Below are 18,156 nucleotides of genomic sequence, written 5' to 3'. Positions count from 1 at the left end.
CGTTGCAGCTATTGAATTCAGTTGCAAGTCTTTAGATGCTTGCGATATCTCCGGCCATGAGCAAAGATTGACTTCGGCCATGAGTTCGAGGATGAAAGCACCAATTTGATAAGGGTATTTCCCTTATCACGATGCCGGAGACGATAAACAAGAAGTCTCGGGAGGCGGAATCCCGTCGACAACTCAAGCTTTAAACAAAGTACTAAATTAAAACAAAAGGAAACGTAAATTCATATATTCATTCCATGATTGAAGAGAATAACAATAGTTCTATTTATAATAAGGATACTAACTTAACGAGCAAGACAAAAGATATGAAAAAGATATGCAATCCCTAAATTATCTAACTAAATCTAAATAATGCAACTAAATAATAATGAAAGATATGATAGAGATATGGAATAATGAACGTATCATATACATACCTGTCATCTTGTTACCGTTTAGATATAACTCTGTAAGTACTCTCAGTCTCCCGATTTCACGCGGATGTTTCCATTGAAATTGTTGAAGGATAATGATAACACCTCAAGATGTGTGCATTTCCAGATATTTGGCGGAATCTGCCCTTCAAGTCGGTTCCTATAGATTGACAATCTTTTGATGTTGGGCATATTGTTGCACATATCATTTGGAAGCTGTCCTGATAAGCTATCATTTATAATTTTGATTTCTCTGAGGGAAGACACGTTGAAAATAGCATGTGGCATGAAACCACTCAATTGATTATTGGACAAGTCTAATACTTGTAACATTGAGATGTTAAACAAAGACGCAGGAATTGTACCGAAGAAAGTGTTGTTGTACAAATAGAGTTCTTCCAGTTGAGGTAAATTACTCAACCATGTCGGTATTTCTCCTGTGAATGAATTGACTCCCGCATTCATCACCTTCGAACGACGCAGTTTAGAGAGCTCAAATGATAAGATCCCCGTGAAACTGTTGGAACTGATGTCCAAATATCTTAGAAACGTTAGGTTTCCGAGATGTGGATCAACAGTTCCAGCAAGGTCGTAGCCAGAGAGATTGAGAGCAGTGACACGGCCGTGTTTGAGGCCACACGACACACCAACCCAATTACAAACTGACGTATTTTGAGACCAATTGGTGCTCAAAATAGCATAAGGGTCGGAAGTGATGGAGTTTTTAAAGGAAATAAGAGCATGCTTATCTGTGATGACAGAATTGAAGGAGAGGGTAAAGCTGCTTAAGAATAAGGTGGAAAGAGCAAAGGAGAAGATAGAAGACTCCATTAATTTGGTGATTGGTTTCATTTGATAGACAGCGATCTTTATAACATATCTATGCCTTATATATACTTAGCATTTACAGTATTACTTATTGCTTAAATGATTTTTATTTCAGTTTCTTTTAAATTATAAGGATGAGTCTTGTCAAAATAATCGTACAAATATACATGTGGGACTATTCGTTCCTTTTGATATTTAGGTTAGTCCTAAATTTGGATTGTTAGAAATTTAAATACATTGCCGAAATTTAGGAAAAACAATTGTCTATATTCATATTACGTGATCAACACAATTCTTCAAATAGTATATGGTGTGAATTAATCTATACATCTATAAAAGGCGAGTTTTGGGCCATTTTGAATGATAATTTTGTGCAAAGGATGTAAATGCAATTAAGGAAAGCTGAGCTGTTATGGCTTTTGTAACTCCTACTAATTCATGCGATTATACATATATTTAGATAAGATTAGATTTAGTTTAATAGTATAACGGTTACAAATGTTATCATTGTGAATATTTATAAGTTTTAAGCATTAAGCTTCTCACGTCCAACAATCACTATGGATTTAAATTGACATTTATTCTCCAAGACGTTTTCAAATTGCCTTCATCATTATTGAACGTTTTTTTGAAAATGCCATGATCATGGTTAATTAGCTAAATAAATGAGAACTTTTCGTTTCTGTTTCAGTGATGAATGGCGCCTCACATCCAATCACTGTATATATATACAGGACTATGATATACACATTACCCTAAAATTCATAGATATATTGAGCATGGAAACGAAATCCGACTCCAGCACATTGCCTATTGCCTCTTCATCCTCCGCCACCATGGAACGACTGCATAGGAATTGACGGTGAATATCCTCCAAAGGTTTGCATACTGAAAAGCTATTGGAGAGTGCGCATAAAGTGTGTAGTACATGGTGGCGACTATGCAAGGATCCCACCAAGTAGCACGTCATTGTTATGGATATTTGACGTCCTGCTGCCACCAAGTGGGACGTCATTGTTATGGATATTTGACGTCCTGCTCTCCGCAATTTTTGGAATATTTGCCGTTGCGCTGCCCGCGAATATGACAACCTGTGTCAAAAATTTGAGAACATTGACTTTGTGCAGTAGATCGTAGCCAGAGAGAATATGTTGAGCTAAAGTTTGCCATTTTTGAAATGTATGGGTTGCTAAAATATGTAGCCGACTGGTAGAATTCTTCTATTTGCTCTGTTTGCTTATGCATTTTGTGTGTTTTGGTTTATTCTACTACCAAATCTGGATTAAACCTGCCTTTTGTTATTACTCTTTAGAATTTTGAAATGCTAAGAAACTTAGGAATTCAAATGCGTTCACTTTTAAGTTGGCGAATTGCACTGTTACATTGTTTTTTTATTTCAAATTGTCGAAAGCATTCTTATTGACGGGTGTTTTGTGTTCAAATTTTAGTTTGAAAACTTATTTAATTGTATGAGTTTTCATTTGTATTGTGAATTGTTATTATATACAAGTTTAGAACTTCTAATCATATTGTTTCTCATTTTAAAAATACTGGACTCATGTTTCAAATTAGTATAAGTAGAAAGTGAATTAAGTCGTGCATCGCACGGGGTGTGACACTAGTTAATTTAATATACATCTGCTTCTAGGCTTCTAACTTAAATAACGAATGTAAATACGTGTGTGAAGTCTTTGATAATAAATTTAGACTGACAAGCCGTTTTACATGATCATGAAATAATGTAATGTCTGGTTATTATCTTGACTTTTAAAATATTGATTAGATTTTATAACTATATTTAAGCTTGTAAGGATTCTTTTTCTTCACAAAATAGAATATTAAACAAATCCTAATTAATTGATTTGGGTTTATGTGTCATTTTAGGAAAAGAACACACCTTTTGAATTTGAACACATTTTATCTCTAAGATCGCCTCTCATTTTTCACGCATGATCACTTAGTATTTGTATGAACATCATTTGATTGATTCTAAAAATTCTGTCAAATTTGCTGGTATCTAGCGGGCTTGAGGTGCTTCTAATCGTCGGGAGGTAGGTGTTTTATCATTGGGCACAATACATCAATCCCACAGTCCTAGCCGGAATATAATTGCGGAATGAAGACTTTCATTGACTCGCTTTACAAATGTTTTGTTTTATTGCTTCCATTTTGTAAATTTTATTCTTTTTGATAATGTTATTTTCTTTATGTTGAATAGTTCGAGTATCGCTTGCGCGTGACTTAGAATTTTCTATATATTTCTAGCAAAAAATTTCATATTTGTCCAGTGCAATTAATTTTTACTAAATATAATAATTTTATAGGAAAAATGCAAGTGTTCTCGCGTTCTCCTTATAAAACTGATTTTTTTGAGGGTTGCGGCGGCGTGCTTCACGTGGAAGTTGTCCGCAGAGTGTTAGCAAATGTGAAATGCAAGAAAATGGAGAGCGTGATTGGTTGTGTTTCACTGTGTTTCTTCAACTTTACCGTTGTGGTCCCAAATGCTAACTAATTAAATTAGGTGATTCAATTGTTTGTGCTAAATAATCTAACGAAATAACTAATCGGATGATAAATAATTAATTTACTAGAAAAACTAATCGCATGGGAATTAGTTCGTTATTTATTAATGGGAATATTGGCATCTAATATCACGAAACTTTCAAAAAGTTAGGTTTTTCCCACGGATTTTAAAATTGGCAAATAATATCACGAACTTTACCCCGGGTTTGTTTTTTCCCACGAATGAAAAAATTCATGTTATTTTAATAGATTGAAGAACAATTTTGGAGGGTGTGCTTCAAGAAAAACTATCTTCAATGATTGAAAAACTTGAATCTTCCAAAATTATCGTCGAGAAATTACGAAAAAAAAAATCCGTATCATAATATTATTTGTGGGAATTTTTCATTCGTGGGAAAAAACACAACGGAGTAAAGTTCGTGATATTATTTGTCAATTTTAAGGTTCGTGGGAAAACACCAACTTTTTGAAAGTTTTGTAATATTAGATGTCAATATCCCTTTATTAATTAAAGTCCAACCTCATAATAAACCTTTAGCCCAAAGCTTAACATACCATAAATGGCACAACTCGGAATTTGGAGCTCATTTGACTTAGGGCACTCCCAATGGTTAGGCGTTAGGGTCGGCGAAAAATCGCCGAAAATCGCCGGATTTTCGCCGGGCGTTGGAGTGAATTCGGCGTTAATTCTACCGATTCATCGCCAACTCCCGATTCATCGCCGATTTATCGCCGAATCATCGGCGCCTACTGTAGGCGCGATTCGGCGATTTTCGGCGATATATATATATATATATATATATATATTTTTTTTTTTTGCAACCAACGGCTAACTCCTACACTATATATATTTCCTCCTCCTCCATTCATCACACACAATCTTCATTCTCTCTCTCAATTTTTCAATCACATTATCTCAATCTTCAATCTTCAAAATTATGAGTTCAAGTAGGAAAAATTCCCGATAAGGTAAGGGCAAAGAGCCGAGTACGCAATTTCCCACTGATGAAGCAAATCAGCAGTGGATGAACTCGTTGTTGTCGATGGGTTCTCCTCCCGGCCAATATCCATATGCGGGTCCGTCCCCATTGCAGACTCCTCCGGTGCGCAGACTTTCTCCGTACTTCCAGTCTGCCTCAGCATGCCCTCTCCAGCCGATAATGTGTATCGCCCCCAGATAGTCACATCGTTGTTCGACACCCCTGGATCCACCCCAGACGACGAAGGATCTCGGGACGCGACGTACACAACGGATCCGACACTTAGCACGGACGACTACGAGGTGGAAGAAACGCCCGCCGAGCCGCCTTCCAGGAGCAGAGAAGGGGAAGGCGCCGGCGCCGGCGTCGACGGCTGCGACTGATACGGCTTCCGATGAGAAGCCGAAGCGGGTAAGGACTACTTACACTCTGCAAGAGTCCGAGCTTATAGCCAACTGCTGGGCGGACACGACGCAAGACTCGGAGCGCAGCAACTACCAGACTGAGCTTGTGTTCTGGGAGCGGGTTGCGGAGAAGTACACGAGCAACAAGACTGCCTCGATGAAGGACCATGGCAGCGAGGCGATCCGCCGGCATTGGGAGCGCCTCATGAGGGACTGCGGCCACTTCAACGGTATATACTCTAACTTGATGACGAACATGACGAGTGGCCAGAACGAGCACATGGTCCGAGATGAGGCCATGCAGAGGTATAATGGCCAGTTCTTATCAAAGGGCTTCAAGTATTGGAACATCTATGATAGGCTAAAGGATCTCCCCAAATTCCGGACGGGGATGCACAGCGTGCTGCACGGGAAATCGGTGCGCTCGCGACTTAGCGGTGCGGAGAGTGAGGGAAGCGCGACCCCCATCGACTTGACTGGGGATGGTCCGCACGAGCGCCCTGTGGGAGCGAAGAAGGCGAAGGGGAGGCGGAAGGGGAAGGGCGCATCGTCGGATGCCCAGTCGGAACCCCGGTTCATACAACAAGCCACGCTCTCTTCCAATGTCGCCAATCTGACGCAGCCCTGTACACGCTGTACTTCACCGGCGGCGGAACCCCAGAAGAGAAGCGGTCCCTCTGGTCGACCATCCAAAATATGAAGATCCTGATGGGCCTCCCGCCGGACGCCCCTCCCTCTTAGTTTTTTAAATCTTTGTTTTTTATGGTTTTTTATTTGTAGTTTTTTTTTCTCGTTGTATTATATTTTCCAATGATTAATACAACGATGAATTGTTCATTATAAATCTATTTATTAAACACATTTGTAGGGAAAATTAAATAATATTAAAAATGATGATGTAAAAATGAAATGTTGAATTAGGGAAAAATAAGGGAGAAATAAGGGAGAAACCATTGGAGCAGTTGGCTAAAAGTTGGCTAAAAACTGGGGATAAATTTTGGTGCTGATGTGGCGCTGATATGGCAGGAGTTAGGGAGAAATAAAGGAGTTTTTAGGGAGAGCATTGGGAGTGCTCTTAGTCGTACAAATCCCTTCTCTGATTCTGCTTCTCTCTCTCAAAAATTTGGAGTGGAGAGGGTAATCAAGAGTTTACTCTTGGGCTTATTGGGCTTCTCCAAGTGGACTTCATCAACATGAGTTGAGCTGAAGAGAGTCTTAATTCCCTTTATTTATTTGCTAGGCCCAAATATATACACACTTAATTTCTTAGATTTTATTCATTTGATTTAGCTTCATGCCTTTTTCAACATTTCATTTGCACATATCCTTGATTGGATCCTTTGAGGAATTCCCATCATTTGCTAATTCGAATACTTAAAACGTGAACTGAACTTGAGTTCTTCAGGCTAAATGTTTGGCGTTCTTCCGAAAATAACTAAAAGAAAAAAGGCTAGGGTGTTACAATGTTCTCTTCTATTTTTTTTCTCTCTTCTAATTATTCAACCTCAATTAACAATATTATTTGTAGTGTAGGAGGGAGTATTTCATAACAAGATTGAAAGAGCAAATGAAAAGATAGAATTCTCCATTGGTATATAAAAAAATAGTCTTCTGAAAAGGAAAAAAAGAATGAATGAATTGGGGAATACTATGGAAAAAGGTGAAAATGTCTGTTTTATTAGCTTGACATGGAGTACAACTAAATGGAGTGTTATATTACTAACTCAATATCTAATTACTAACTACAACTAAATAATAGCCATTAGATATTCAAATTAAATGCCTAGATCATCAACCAAGAAATATCAATATGATAAAAAAAAAACGTTAATAAAGCCATATGATTAATTCCATAAAATATCAATATGGGTATTAATGTCAATTAACTACATGTTTAGTTATAACTAACTTTTAAAAGAAATCCCAAAACTTTAAATTCATATAACATATATCAAATTGAAGATAATTTTATAAGGATTCCAACGATATCATATATGCATATGTTCCGACGTCAAAATTTGAAAAAAAATTCAAAAATTTTTCAATTTTTTCGTAAAGCAGAAATGTCAACATACTATATAAAATATGTCAATATAATACATGTAGAATGTCAATATAAGCAATGGGTTAACATTCTTAAAGCATCGTGTTGACATTCTCAAAGCATTGTGTTGATATTTCCGAAACACTATATTGACATTTTTCATCTAAAACCCTAATTTGGCGTTTTTTTTTAATCTTTTTTAATTTTATTAATAAAAACGAAAATTACACGTGGCAAATTATAGACCACACGTTTTCTAAAATCCTATGGCCTTAAATTAGTTGTAGTTAGCAATTAAATGATGAGTTAGCAATTGATCACTCCCGAATAGCATCAATAATTGATAAGGTATAATATAATATGATTTTGTATTGGAAACTTGGGGGAAATGTCTGTTTTATTGTGAATTTCTTCTTTGTGTTGGATATTAAGATTCAATTTCAGATTTTAGTATTTTAGGTTCGAAATCAGATTTGCTTAACGGATTATTCAAAGATGCAATAAATTGGGAAAGAATAAGAGAGGGATATATTTTTAATTCAATCAAAAGTTGTAACTCATTCACTGGAAGAACCAACATTTCAAACCGATGGGGTCAAGATATTTCATAGCTTCAATATGAAGTTAATCTTGAAATCAACATACAAGTTAAATTTACACTTGTTTTTTCATATTGCAATGTGAAATTTGAGTGTGCTATTGGAAAGCACTCACCTATGTGGTACATCAATCCAAATTCCAACTAAACAAAAGAAAACATATAGTTTCATCGCAATCATATTCAAGATTTTTTTTACCACTTTCGGTTATAAACCCAACCTTATAAATAACATATAACTTGCCAATGAATGTGAGAAAACAGCAAAACTCATTACTATTATACATCAAATCTCAATCTCAACCTTCTTGTCTCCTTGTTCTTCTTCTTCTTTGTGGTTCCACATTTCCTCTACGGCTTCTCATCTTTATCCTGTAAAATCTGTAGATCCATTCCACCATCCATTTAGGCCTTCCATACCCAAGAATCACACAACCCACAATCAGACCGATTACGAATCCACATCCATACCCGGAAACAACAGCCTGCCAACAGAATCCTTCTAGAATACCATAATCACCATCATCATCTTCTTGCAGCATCCCTGTAGGCGAAGACTTCACATTTTCGTGATAATGGAAATCCACATAGTCCAGAATTTCCAACATATGATGTATAGTCGAATGTGGGAAACTGGCCACTGGATTGAGGTATCATCCCTGAAAGATGATTCATGGACAGGTTTATCGCCGAAAGAAATTTGAGCTTTGTAAGCTCTGTTGGAATTTCCCCTTCCAATCGGTTTGAAGACAGGTCCAACGACTCGAGTTGTGGCACGTTTCCAAGAGATGCAGGTATACCTCCTGTGAGGCAATTGTGAGACAGATTCAGATATATCAAGGAATTCAGATTTCCTATGATGTTTGGGATACTGCCTGAGAATCTGTTGGATGACATGTCGATGGTTGTCAAGGTTTTCAGAATTCTCTTATATTCTCTATCAATACCTTTCACTGTTAATGTCATTGTTATTGTCAATGAATCTATATATAATCGAGACAGATCTCGTTCTCCTCGGTGAATCTCCCATGCATCCATCATCGCTTTAAAATTCATCAAATATTCATGGGGCAGATTGCCAATGAATGCATTATGGGATATATCAAAAACTTGCAGCATGGGGAATGGAAGAGTAGCATTGGAAGTGTGAGAAGGAATGGTACCACTAAAGTTGTTGGATCTCACTATGAGGACACAAAGATCAATGAGATTTCCAGTCCAAACTGGAAAGGTGTCTTGTATTCTATTGTTTCCAATATCGAGAACTTGCAGACTTGGACAATTGGAAAGGGATTGGGGAAAAGATCCTGCCAATTTATTAGAATTTAAGTCGAGTGACTCGAGACTACAACCCATTGGAAATGTAGTTGGGATGAATCCTGTGAGTTGATTCTTGGATAAATCCAAAACTTCCAAATTCCTCAAATTTCCAATTTCAGGAGGAATTATACCTCTGATGCTGCAATTAGATGCTCTAAATCTGGAAAGAGAAGTAGACAAGTTCGGAATGGAAGCTGGAAGGATACCATTCATCATCGGATTGTTACTAATATCAAAGAACTCCAAATGTTGGCAGTTTGTTAAGGAAGAGAGAAATCCCAATTCTTGATTCGGCGAGTCTACTCCAGTCAGATTATTTTCGCTGAGGCCAAGGACTTGCAGCTGTCTTAGATTACCAAAGTTGGGAACGGGACCAGTGAATGAGTTACTGCTCAAGTATATCGCAGTAAGCTGAGAAGCATTGGTGATAGAGGTTGGAATTTCACCTGCGAGTGGGAGTCTGTTATAATATAAATCAAGCAATAGGAGATTGACTACTAGTTGAATATGGAAGAGCTGACAGTAATAATTCAAGTTTGATAAATTAAGGTTGCGTTCGGTTTCCTAGATATATTGAGGGTTCAACTTAGTCACTTCCTATTGTTAGTCTGTTAATCGCTCATGTAATTACTGTATTCACAAAAAAATTACCTAACTCGGAGGTGGAAATATTTTAATTTTTTTCTAGTGTTAAAATATACAACGAATTCACTAATTTTACATGTGTGATACTAACATGCTAACACTAATAAAGGGGAATAATAATGTATACTCCATTCATCCCAAAGTAATTGAGTTGTATTCTTTTTTTGTTTATTTCATGATAGTTGAGTCATTTTTTTTTTCTTTTTTGGTAAAAACTTTATTCCCTCATTTACTTTACTCTCTCTTTATCTCTCTTACATTATTCCATCTCTTACTCTCCTCTATCTACTTTAACTTTTAACAAATCAATTTTTTAAATCACGTGCCCAAAAAGAAAGGCTCCCACTACTTTGGGACGGATGGAGTATGTATAAATGTTGAGATGTTCATATAGTACTTTTTGTGCAGTGAGAACGTGAAGCTTTTTCAACCCATGGATCACATTCACAATGATCCATGGCAGTAGTTGCATATGTTGGAGTGGTCATTTTTTATAACTACTCGGCTGAAATTCCGCCTGAAATTTTGTTAATTAACAAATTTCCCATTGATATCATCGCAACAATTATATGCAATTTCTGATATGAAAGCTGTAAAATGAAATATATTTGAATATCCAAAATAAATACTTCTATAAATCAGTTTTAGTACTATTCAAACATATTAGTACTATTCAAACATATACTAATATGTTTGAATAGTACTAAAACTGATTTAATTAAATACTCCATCCGTCTCATTGAAGATGACCCACTTTCCTTTTTGGTTTGTTCCAACTAAGATGACCCATTACTTAAAATGGAAACACTTTTATCTCTACTTTATTCTCTCTCTCTTACTTTACTCTCTCCTCTTAACACACAAAATATAACTGCATAAAATCTTGTACCGCCCAAGAAAAGGGTCATCTTCCTTGGGACGGAGGGAGTACTCATTTATTTCTTCTAAAGCATCTTTTGAATCATAGTAGCCGGGCGTTCGTGCGCTGCACAAACTATATGGTCATAGAATGACTTTATCAACTCAGCATGGTTTCGAGCTCACCATGATGCAGTTTATAAAATTTGTCTTATGCATTACAAGCACTACTCCTTCCATCCCTTAAATTTTTTCAGAGAGGATTTTAAGAAATGTAATGAAAACTAGAAAGTGAGTTGAAAAAGTTAGTGGAGAGCGTGAGTTCTACTTTTATATATTAGTCTTACAATAAATTGTTAGTTGGAATGAGTTAATGGAATATGGTTCTACTACAAAAAATGGTAAAAAGTGAAATGTGACAAATTTTGGTGGGACGGACGTCAATGAAAAAATATGACAAAATTTAAGAAACGAATGGAGTATTAAATATTTTGACAATGACATTCATCCTTTATTGCTTTTTCGTATAAATATTCATGGAAGTGTATGGAAACATACTACGAAAATGACCTAATTCATAGGAAAATTAAAGAAATTCCAGTTTCTTGAAAATAAAATTTATTAATATTGTCAAACTGACTGCAAAATAATAAAACTCACATTCTCTAAGTAATCTAAAATCCCTAGGATTGTAAAACGAAATAAAAAGAAATTACAAAAATAAAAATAAAATTTGCAAAAACTATAAATTGGAAATAATAACTTTCAAATCATTTATCCGTTTCAAATTATGGAATTGTATTATAGAAATTATATGTAGAGGTAGTAAAAAGGAGATGTGTTTACCTGTGAAATCGTTAGCACCGAGCAACAACTCTCTAAGCATACTCAAACTTCCAATTTCACCTGGGATTTTTCCATTGAAATGATTTTTAGATAATGCCAGCTGCCGAACATGTTTGCATTTCCATATATTTGGTGGAATTTCTCCAGAAAGTTGGTTGTTCCAAATATATAGTACTTCAATATTTGGGAGACTATTGCACATATCACTTTGGAGCAAACCCGATAGACTATTATTGTTAAGTCTAATTTCTCTAAGGGAAGACACGTTGAATATACCATGTGGTATGGATCCACTCAATTGATTATTGGAAAAGTTTAACATTTGGAGCATCGAATTGTTAGACAAAGATGCAGGAATTGTACCTAAGAAAGTGTTGTTGTACATATAGAGTTTCTCTAGTTGAGGTAAACTGCCCAACCATGTTGGAATTTCCCCGGTGAATAAATTGACTCCCACATTCATCATCTTCGAATGCTGCAGTGTAGAGAGATCGAATGGTAGGATCCCCGTGAAACTGTTGAAACTGATATCCAAATATCTGAGAAACGAAAGGTTTCCAATATGTGGAGAAATAGTTCCAACAAGGTCGTAGCCAGAGAGATTGAGAGCAGTGACACGACCGTGTTTGAGGCCGCACGACACACCAATCCAATCACAGACTGATGTGTTTTGGGACCAATTGGTTCTCAAGGTAGCATAAGGGTCGGAAGTGATGGAGTTTTTGAAGGAAATAAGTGCATTTTTATCAGTAATAGAATCCAAGGAGAGGGTAAAGCTATTTAAGAATAAGATTGAAAAAAGAAAGGAAAATATAAAATTTCCCATTAATTTTTCTGCTTAGTTTTATTTGATAGACGGCGTTCTCTATAACAGACTCTTTATATATAATTATCATTTGATATAAATGGAGTATGATTTTTAATTTTTTTTTGTTCATATTTATTTTATTCCATTTGATTTGTAAGTATTCAATTTATTTGAGTCTTCGTTAATAAAATATACGCCATAATTTTTACCAAAAAAAAAAATATATGTACGCGAAAATATGCATGTGGAATTTATTAATGGGATTCTAGTGAACGTACATATGACGATGAGAAGGATATTCAAATGTGGAAATTTATGTGTACTTACATAACTAAGAACAGGTTAAGAAACAAATGAAAACGATGACTATATATGTGTTGTGTATTAAATGGGGGCAAGCGATGGTCGTCGTGTCAACTCAACTTGGCACACTTTTATTTGTTTAAAATAAAACAAATGGAGTATACAAGATGTGAAGATTTTATACTCCCTCCGTTCCACAATATGAGTCGCTCTTATTGTGGACACGGATTTTAAGAAATGTAAAAAAAAAGTCAGTGAAGTGAAATATGAGACCCACTTTTTTATATTAGTTTTATAATAAAATTTGAATTAAGTGAGTTAGTGGAACGTAAGTCCAACTTACCATTTATGATAAAAATGAAGTGTGACTCTTGTTGTGGGACAAACCAAAATGACAAAGTGCGACTCTTATTGTGGGACGGAGGAAATATATGGTTTCAATTAAATTCACAAATATGAAATTAAAAAGATTGAGTAAGCAATGTGAGTCGTCGTCGTCAACTCGACCTGTGATTAGATGGAAGATAATTTCGTATTACGAGAAAAGTTTGGATAGATAAACAATTAAATGTATTGACGAAATTTTGGAAAAACAATTTCCATAATGTCTACATTTTAACATTACATGTTCAATAGGGCAAATGAGGCTGGGTCGTCATCAGCTCAAGTCTCTCGACAATTGTTTTTATGATATTATTGCATATGTATGTGCTGTGAATTAATTTCAAATTCATAATAACGAAAAGTGCAAGCTTCCTCATTTCATTATTTGATTGGGATATACTACTCATATATCGGCATCAATTTATATGAGCAAACTACAAGAATAGGCCTTTCTAGTTTGGGCTGAATTAGAACTTGAGATCTTGTCAGCCCAATTATAAATGGTTTTGCCTAAATAAATGCGGAGTATTGATCAACGTATCAATCATATAGGCCTATTAGCGGTATAGTCTTGCACGAAAACCAAAAAAAAAAAAAAAAAAAAAAAACAAACAAACATTGATATAGTCATTATTAAGATTTAAGAGATGATCAACCCACCTTCTCAGGTTAGAAAAATATAAGTAGTGATCAAGAATGTCTCTCCATATCATACATACTGATCCCTCCCATCGGTAGGTGAAATATTATTGTCCAATTTTATTATTTCAGTTTGTCCATGAAAATATTATCCACTTTATTTATTTATTCATTATTTTTAGTAAATGAACCTCACTTGCTAAAATGAAGATTTGAATTGGAATGGAGAAACCTCCGTTGAAAGAGGATGATGAAATTGGATAAACTTGTAGAAGACGAAACTGTCGACTAAAGAAGGAGAGAAACCTGAGAGAAAAGGGGATATTCATTAATGACTACATTTTGGCAAAAGTTACAGCAAATTACAATTAAGAGCCTTATATATGGTTTAAGTAAAAAGGCTAACTAACTAATAACAACTAATTACATTTGATTTTTCTAATTTCAACATCACTTTCCAATAACTCATTACACTCACATATAATTTTACACTTCACTTATATTTCAGACATGTTTAAAAATACGCTGCGATTTATCAGCAAAGTTTATGTTGGATAGAACTACTGTTATATGACATTACATACTTTAATCGAGGAAATTGAAAATTGTAGAGATCCGAACAAAGTTAAACATAAACTAGTTGAATAACATCAAACATCAAATCCTACGCAACTAATACAATGTTTATTGTGTAGATTTATCTGAACATTATGGATTGCTACATGAAGCAAACATACGGCAGTTATCAGCATTCACTTGATATATGGAATCCTACATTGTATCATTTTCTTTGTGTTTCATATCCTGCTGTTTGTTATGAAACTTGACAAAGCTATCCATCTTGAAAGAATTAAAAAAAAAATCAATAATAGACAAGTACAAAGGGACAAAAATTATACATGGAAATATTGAATGTGTCGCATCTTTTTTGCAAATGATTTATGAAAATTTAATCATTTATTTTTTTTAAACAGAGATTTTTTAACAGTAAATAATACACTCGCCGTCCTATGAGAATATGCACTTTTTTCCTTTTTATTTCGTCCCATACGAATATGTATTTTTCAATTTTGGAAACTTTTTTTCTCTCCATTGAGGTGAGACTAATTCTCAACTAACATTAATACTTTAATTACTTTTTCTTGCTACATCTCTCTTATTTTACCAATTGCACATTAAAACTCGTCTCCAGCCAAAATTGAAAGTTTTTATTGGACGGAGAAAGTATGATGCAAGGTTGTAGATGTTATTGGGACTTTATTTATCTTCATGTATGGACTAAGCCCATCACTGTTGTTCATCCTCGCTATTCGCTATAATTTTCATTTTCAAGAAAATCAATACTTGTAATATTTTTCATTTTAAAGAAATTTAATGCTAATATTTTCAATATTACCTATAAGAAAGTAATTTTAATTATTTTTATCTTGAACACTAATCGTTAAGATGGTATTAGTATGATTTAAAGGTATGCACGATGTTGAAAAATATGCAAAGGATACACAGTCTGAATATATATTGGTTCGTCTTCGTCAACTAAACTTGTCATATTTCTATTTTTTCCATTAAAATTATCAATTAGAAGTATTCAAGTATTGCTATTATATGTGGTGTCTATGAATTTCTAACAATTTGAAGATAAATAGATTGACTTCGTATAAATTTATTCGAGTCATTTTTGGGGCTTCCCACTCAGTCCAGTCATTATTCCGAGCAGCGGCGATAACACAGGTCCTTATCACTATATAATTTTGGTCCAAATCGTCTATTTCAGCTCTTTTTAGGTATAAAACTTATCAAATTCCTCAATATACCAATAAATATATATTTTGATAAAAGTAAGTGTATGTAGTATTTTCTTAACATGACTCTGCACGTACAAAAATTTATATAGTACTATCTAATAAACTTTGGATAGCTTCATAAACAAATGATGAAAACAATTTTCAGATTGTCATAATCTGCATAGACTATATTGTATTACGTGATCAACGGGGTGATCGACACTGGTCGTCATCGTCAACTTCTATTTTTGTTTTGAAATTATGCGAAAAAATCTATCAATCAATGATATTCTCAGAACAAATTTCTATCAAATTTGATCAAACTAGCTAATACAATATTTCTGTTACATTTAATAGAATTAATTTAGGTGGATAGACTTGTATAGATTAATATCGACGATTTGACTCTATAAATTACACAGCTATTCACTGTGAATAACAATCACAAACCTAATAAACAAATTACTACTAGTAGTATATAATTTCGTTAAGACATGATGTTTGATATTTTTATCAATATATTATTTTATATTAATTCGCAATGGTCAAGTCGTCTATATAAATCTTACAAGTCTAAATTTGGTATATTTTTTTTTCCAAAATGTATTTCATCCGTCCGGAAGAGTAGTCAATATTTGGGAAAAAAAAAAAGATTTTTGGTCATCCATCTATATGTGTAAAGTGCTAACTCCATTTAATAGGGGAGTGATCAGTTGATAACACATCATTTAATTGCTAACTACAATTAATTTAATGTCATAGGATTTTAGAAAACGTGTGGTCTACAATTTGCCACATTTAATTTTTGTTTTCATTAATAAAATATAAAAAGATTAAAAAAACTCCAAATTAGGGTTTTGGATAAAAACTGTCAATATAGTGTTTCGAAAATATCAACACAATGCTTTGAGAATGTCAACACAATGCTTTAAGAATGTTAACCCATTGCTTATATTGACATTCTACATGTATTATATTGACATATTTTATATAATATGTTGACATTTCTGCTTTACGAAAAAATTAAAAATTTTTGAAATTTTTTTCAAATTTTGACGTTGGAACATATGCATGTAGGATATCGTTGGAATCCTTATGAAATTATCTTTAATTTGATATATGTTATATGAATTTAAAGCTTTTGGATTTCTTTTAAAAGTTAGTTATAACTAAACATGTAGTTAATTAATATTAATACCCCTATTGATATTTTTTAGAATTAATCATATGGCTTTATTGACGTTTTTTGTTGATTGTATTGACATTTAGGGATTGATGATCTAAGCCCTTAATTTGAATATCTAATGGCTATTATTTAGTTATAGTTAGCAATTAAGTTATTAGTTAGCAACATAACACTCCCCCATTTAATATTGGTAAAAAAACATAAATTTTTAAAGGTTGACGTCCTAAGGTGGACTCGAACTCGTAAGTTATTGTTTGAACATTAACCACTTTACTTATTGGTCAAGACACACACTAGTGTGTTAATTTCTAATCCTAAAAATATTTTGTTTCATATTTAATGGTTGCATAAAAAATAAATGATCAGATATGGTTTGACCGTATTATATATGATTAAATGTTAATATAATTAATCAAATTAAAGTCCGAATTGATCTTATACATTTATACAAAAAGTCTACATCTACACATCATATACGTAAATGTGTAAGATTCCGATTCTAGATAATATGTTTTGATGAATATTTAACATATATAATCTGAATACGACTCCAGATAAAGAATTAACACAAAAAACTCAAGAAATTAAACATGAATTAAACCTAATCGAAAGACTCAATGTTGAAATTAACGTGCTGTGATCTATTACTTGGCGACATAATCTTTCCACTGTGCGCGCAGGCCTTGTAGTTACACATTTCGGACGTGCGTGGGCCGGTGTGCGTATGCTTCTATGGTGTCTTGGACTTCGACATGGTCATTCTTGGCTGCTCCTCGGGTCCGTATGTATCACTATTCTTTTGGTCCAAATCATTCCATCTTTTGTTCTAAGTCTATTTCAGCTCATTATAAGTTAAATATTTTAGGTTGAATGAAAGAAGTAAGCAATTTTCAGATTGTGAAGATGTCTATAGATACAATACATGATCAACGGGGTAAATGAGGCTGTGGGTCATCGTCGACTCAAGTCTTCAAACACTTTTTCTACGTTAAAATATGAATAAAGAAATCTAGCATTAAATGTAGTTCATTATATTGCAATTATATGTGCTGTGAAAGTTATTTACTTTTACCAATTTTGCAAATGGCTGGTTGGTACAAGTTAACAGATGAAATTATAAAACTAAGATAATGGATGGCTGGTTCTTATTTAAAGGGGCACATATGATATTATTGTCAAATGCTTGTTCATTTTGGTGCGAATTATATTCAATGCTCAGATTGTCGATACATCTTCCTTGTTGGATTTTGCAGACTCAGGTTAAAATTATAGGAGAAGCAAAAAAATTTTATTTTCAGCGTAGTTATCTTTTCAGAAGTTACCTTATAAAACAATTTTAATAAAGTAACTTTCGAAATTGAACGAGCACAACCCGGCCACTTTTCTTAACAAAATTGAGTAATCTGCGACTAAAGGATGGATATAATTTAAAAGAGGGCAATAGAAAGAGGGAGAATTTAATGTTCAAACAACCTAACAATAATGGGCTATAAAAATTATATCACACCTTAATTAAATCGGGAGATTTAATCACTTAGAATCCATTAAGTCGGAAGATTTATTTTCATCTAATTAATTAATAAC

General features: G+C 34.0%; 2 protein-coding genes across 2 annotated transcripts in view; both read right to left on the bottom strand.

Moving 5' to 3' along the window:
- Positions 1-467: 467 nt before the first annotated feature.
- Positions 468-1,253, bottom strand: LOC125206621 (LRR receptor-like serine/threonine-protein kinase EFR). Its single transcript, XM_048105863.1, has one exon. It carries the CDS (start codon positions 1,251-1,253, stop codon positions 468-470), a length of 786 nt encoding a protein of 261 aa, XP_047961820.1.
- A 7,000-nt stretch (positions 1,254-8,253) lies between these two features.
- Positions 8,254-18,156, bottom strand: part of LOC125206620 (receptor-like protein 43) — a 13,078-nt gene continuing 3,175 nt past the window's right edge. Inside the window, exons 4-6 of the mRNA XM_048105862.1 lie at positions 11,745-12,244; positions 11,469-11,528; positions 8,254-9,565 (exon numbers count right to left, since the gene is read on the bottom strand). Coding sequence (XP_047961819.1) covers positions 8,325-9,565; positions 11,469-11,528; positions 11,745-12,244 — 1,801 coding nt within the window. The 3' untranslated portion in view covers positions 8,254-8,324. The remainder of the gene's footprint in view (positions 9,566-11,468; positions 11,529-11,744; positions 12,245-18,156) is intronic.

Source organism: Salvia hispanica, chromosome 2, assembly GCF_023119035.1.
Source record: "Salvia hispanica cultivar TCC Black 2014 chromosome 2, UniMelb_Shisp_WGS_1.0, whole genome shotgun sequence".
Taxonomy (NCBI): Eukaryota; Viridiplantae; Streptophyta; class Magnoliopsida; order Lamiales; family Lamiaceae; genus Salvia; species Salvia hispanica.
The sequence above is the reverse complement of the archived record's forward strand: the minus strand, read 5'-3'. Positions and strand labels throughout refer to the sequence as shown.

Coding starts and splice junctions, on each gene's coding strand:
- LOC125206621 (XM_048105863.1), bottom strand. CDS start 1,253: ATGGAGTCTTCTATCTTCTCCTTTGCTCTTTCCACCTTATTCTTAAGC.